At 24.6% G+C, this 5,221-nt stretch overlaps 1 protein-coding gene across 2 annotated transcripts; it reads right to left on the bottom strand.

Annotated features, from left to right (window-relative positions):
• Positions 1 to 564: 564 nt before the first annotated feature.
• Positions 565 to 4,571, bottom strand: LOC105359257 (trypsin-1-like). Of its 2 annotated transcripts, none has more exons than XM_011495795.1 (4): positions 4,503 to 4,571; positions 2,714 to 3,002; positions 1,126 to 1,447; positions 565 to 830 (listed from the first exon to the last, which is right to left on the bottom strand). In XM_011495795.1, exons 1-4 carry the CDS (start codon positions 4,552 to 4,554, stop codon positions 651 to 653), a joined length of 843 nt encoding a protein of 280 aa, XP_011494097.1. In that variant the 5' UTR covers positions 4,555 to 4,571; the 3' UTR covers positions 565 to 650. The 2 variants fall into 2 exon arrangements, with proteins under 2 accessions (XP_011494097.1, XP_011494098.1); XM_011495796.1 differs by having other exon boundaries at positions 2,861 to 3,002.
• Positions 4,572 to 5,221: the final 650 nt, after the last annotated feature.

Genomic DNA, 5,221 nt, shown 5'->3' with positions numbered 1-5,221 from the left:
AATATGTAAAAGTAATTATTTGAAAGAATCTTTATTTTGTCTAAATTCATTTGGCTAATTGATCTGTTCATAACAAGTGTCTTACTATACTTGGATTTTCATAAGTAATTCTAATGTGCGTAATGTACGTAAATGAGAAATTGTGATAATTAAAAGCACATTTTTTTAGCGATGATATACTGTTGTTGAAAGGACACAATATATTATGAGAAATAATTTAAAAAATATCGATAATTTTTCTACATTTTTTATTTGCAGCTTTTAATGTATTTATTTTATGAAATAATTATTAAATTGCATTAGAAAAACATTGGTGTAACTACTTAGTAATTAAGTCCAAAAACATTTTAATTTATGTATACGTCCAATTATATGCATCGCGAGAAAAATTTCTTACGCATAATAAGTTTCAATACATAATTTCATCAGAATATTAAAATCTTAAGTTTATGTAATATTAAACATCTATATATTAGCCCATTATTCAATAGAAAATACATTATAACTTTAAATAAAATAAAATAATAATATCAAATAAATCAAATAAAATATGAAATATTTTTTACTTAAATCGAATAATCTTAACGAATTTATTGATTGAATTAGTCATAAAGTATATTAGTGCATCAATGCTCATTGTATTAAGATAATTATTTATCATTCGCATTCGTTGAAATACTTTCTTGTATCCAATCGTTAAAAGCAGATACGCGAGTATAAATAGATGGTACACCTGGAGTCTTGCAATCGGCTGCAAATCCAAAAGTTGCTATACCAATGAGCACATCTTTACCATTTTCTTTTGTTGTGAAAGGATCTCCGGTATCATTCTACACATACAAAATTATAAAACAAAAAGAAGATAATGAAAAGTGTATAAATTAAACATTAATTAAATATAAAACTATGTATATATATATATATATATATATATATATATATGAAGATATTTCGTATTTACAAAAAATTACATTATAGAATATTGTACATCGTACGATATATAAATATACACGGTATTTAATATTTCTAAGTTTTTAATTTCACTTTAATATTACTATTTCAATTCAAGTATGATATTATAAAAGATACGCCAAGTAATAAAGAGGATATTATGGAAGATATTACCAAGCAATAGCCCTGATTCTTCTTCGTAGGTCCAGAACAGAATCGCAATTTATCAAGTAAATTCAACTCATTTGCGTTATCGCCTAATAACTCCTCGATCAATGTTTGACACTCATCATTATTAATAATTGGTAATGTAACAGCTTGCAACGAGTCGGGTAAGTAGGGTTCTATAATGTACTTGAGAAATCCAAGGCCAGTTACGGTTCCTGATCCTGTAGGGATAGTTTCCGGCTTCGGTAAGTTGATTGGTGCCACAAATTCGTTAAATACGAATGGAATTTCCACTTTCATAACTCCAATATCATAGGGGCCAGCAGGACTATATATTAACTTTATTATAATAATTGTATTAAAAATAATTACAAAATATAAACTTATGTAATCAAATGTTTAATAAGCTTTTGTTTTATATTTCAACGCTTATTAGATCTTTTCTCACATTAGTCGTTTATTCCATCCTATAAAACACTTTGATCGCATATTTTTTCTTCCATAATGATATTTACTAATTATTGATATAAGCCTGTAGATCAATTTAAATACATTATCATGTATTAGCATGCATGAGAATATTATAATTATCTAAATCAAGATGAAAAGCTAAGTCAGCAATCGCCTATTAAACTACAGTTCATCAATCATAGTAATAATTTACTTACGTAATCTATGAAAATAGTTGCTTTACATTTTTTTTTCATTAATTTTTATAATGAAACAAAAATATTCAATTAATTGTAATTACTAAAGTAATCGGTAACGAAAGTAAAACAACAAAATGAAATATTAATTCTAATCAATTAAAGTTAATATTAATATATATATATAACTATTCCAATATTTTAACTTTAACAATTTCATTTTAACCATAAATTTCTCAAATTTTTTACCTTTTCAAAATTGTAATTTAAGTTTTATTAAGAACTTGAATTTTTTTAAATTTCAATACTACTGAGATTAATAAATCCTTAGCTTCTTTCGAACGGCATTCATTTTATAAAAGATGTGCATAGATATGAAACATTATTTTTAAGTGAACTGTCACATACGTCATAATTTGACTTCATGAAATTTGTGCGCGTGCCTGCGTGCGTGCGTATGTGCATGCGTGCGTGCGTACGACAGTTTACGTTTGTGTGCGTGCACGTATGCGTACATGCATTTGTATAAAAGTGTGCGCACGGGTGTATAAATAAATATGTACTAGGTAATGTCTTTTACGTGTCTATAAATTCACGTACATATCCATAAAAAATGAGATAAAAAAAAATTATATATGAACAATAACCGAATTGATACATCGAAAATATTTAAACCCCATGTGACTTATTTGTGATAGAGTGTACTGTCAGATAGGTATTAAGACTTTTAAAATATGTCGACGCCTTAATCTATAAAATCAAATCCACATATAATATTAAAAATTTTCTTCACAATTAACATATTAGTAATTTTGTACAAATAATACCACGTTTTTTCAATTTTTCTTAAAAACCTTCAGATTTTCTTAACCACACATCGAATTCGATTAAATATTGTTTTATTTAAATTTAGTAGAATAACATAAGGCGAGTGAAAAATAACTAACCTACTATATTCCGGGTGAGCAAAACTTGTTGTTATTTTTGATATTTGTTCAGTTACTGAATATTTTCTGTAATTAATACTACCGACTTTGATAAATATATCGTCGATATTATTTACTGAATAAATACAGTAGGCAGCCGTGATTATCCATTGATGGTTTAAAATTGCCCCTCCGCAAAAGGAATCGACATTCTCACCGAATATTTCTTTGTAGTACAAACTCACATAATACGGATATTGGCCAGGTTTTGCATTTTCACCACCAGCGATACGAAGAACCGTCCCAGAAGCTGAAAACCCATAAATAAATATTAATATAATCAATACGTTGTTCTAATGTTCAATGTTGAAAATATAAATATTTAAGAAAATCTCCCTTAACAATATTTCACATGAGTAGTATAGGAATTAATATTGAAACGACCTTGTTTTTTTACTTTTAAGCGTTTTTTCAATGATATTTTTTATTTCAATTTTCTACGACTAAACTTATTATATTACAATTTAATTAAAACTTTCTTACCGTTCAGAACACAACCACGTGTGAATACACGTACACAAACAAGCGCGCGTATATATATATATCACTATATTTGTTGATGCATTAGTTCATTAATATATTATATTATAAATGATTAATGTTAAGATAGCATTAAAAATTATTTGGTTTAAAGAAGAATAAATCATTTACTTTTCTATTTTCGTTATCATTTACGTTTTTCTTGAAGTCGAATTATTGTGAGTCTCATAAATCAGACGGAATATTCAGCAAATTTCAGAGCTTTTACTAGGATGAAATATTAAAACCATTGTATTTAGAAGCTCTTTTTCCTTTGATTTTTCATTACCATAATAAAGTTACTATTAATATTTAATCATACATCAAATTATATAAATATCGACTGTTTTCAAGACCATGTCTGCAATAATATTTAAAGATTCTTTTTATTTTATCTTAATAAGGGATCTTATCTTATATTAAAATAATAGATTATAATCGACTAAATCTTTTTATCAATCAGACAATTGATTTCGGCAATATACAATCAATATTCAGACAACTGAAGCTTTAAAATGGCATAATAATTTTAAAAATTACAATAACACATAGTAACGAAAATTTTTAACACAAATTGTAATAAATATCATCACAATTATCATTTAATTTCAGTCTAGTTACTTTTACCCGTCATCCATCATTTTGATTCTTATTAAAAACTTAATTTTCGTGCAATTAAAAATTTTTTTTAATACAAGTATTAGATTATTATATTAATAATGAGAAATTTTAGAAAGTAAATAAATTGATTAAATTGTATAGATTGAGTTAATGAATAATGTTTTTACGTGCTTGACAATAAGAAAACATGCACATAAAGTGAAATGACGAACCTCTTAAAATATTTGATTATATATAAATTTTAATAGATTTTGGAAAGACTTGAGTCATTCACTTTTAAACAGTACGAATTTTATTAAAAGGAATTTGAAATTTCCTGTTACTCTACTTACATGAAAAATTTAATTTTAATGCATTATAAATGTTGCCCATTATATTATATATTTACATGTTTAATTTCATTATTAATTATTTTATTAACATTTTGCAAATAATTTAAGAAAGAGAAAAGTTACTATTTCTATTTCTGCGATATATGCGAAAAAATTCTTTTCCAAAATTCATCAACAGATATTATTAATCAGTATAAATATTAGTAAATGATATATTTAAAAAGATAAAATAATATATAATAACTATGCAATAATATAATAGTATTATTTATAAATACCTGTTGAAACAAATGCGACGAAGCAGTAGAAAATTATAACCTTCGGAATCATCGTTGTTTCTGGTTTAGTTATCGGTAGTGAATTATACTTATTTATATATAATTCAAACAAAATAAAATTTCGATTATGATCATATTTATCTATAGAATTCAGTTTGCACAACTGATATATGACAAATATAAATATGACTGAAGTATTTTTCCTAATGTATAAATTAGATATTTCGTGACTGTGTTATATATATTTTATGATTATAAGAAATTTCTAATTATGAATTTTATATAAAAATGTATATAAAAATATTTTTGGTAAATACATTTTATTTTATTATAATATATAATTCAATTTCATCAAATAATCTTTGAAATCTCTTTATTGTAAGATTAAAAATAAATCTCTGTGACATATTGAATTTGTGCTACCTTATCAAAAAACAAAAAAATCTAAAAATTAAAAGGTATACATTTCCATATATACATTATTATGGAAATAATAAAAAGAGATATATATGTTTTATTCAAATATAAAATTTTATTCCTTTATTTGATTTTGAGTATAAATAGTCTGATTTTATATTTCATAAATTAATAATGTATAAGGACGTGTTATTATAGTTACATACCATAAGCTCATTTAAGCTTTGTTTCTATTAATTATTATTAATAACACACACACACACACACACACACACACACACACACACACAAAGATATGTATA

This window comes from Ceratosolen solmsi, unplaced genomic scaffold (genome assembly GCF_000503995.2).
Source record: "Ceratosolen solmsi marchali unplaced genomic scaffold, CerSol_1.0 scaffold11, whole genome shotgun sequence".
In the NCBI taxonomy this organism is placed as follows: domain Eukaryota; kingdom Metazoa; phylum Arthropoda; class Insecta; order Hymenoptera; family Agaonidae; genus Ceratosolen; species Ceratosolen solmsi.
Note: the sequence above shows the minus strand (reverse complement) of the source record. Positions and strands in the feature narration are given on the sequence as shown.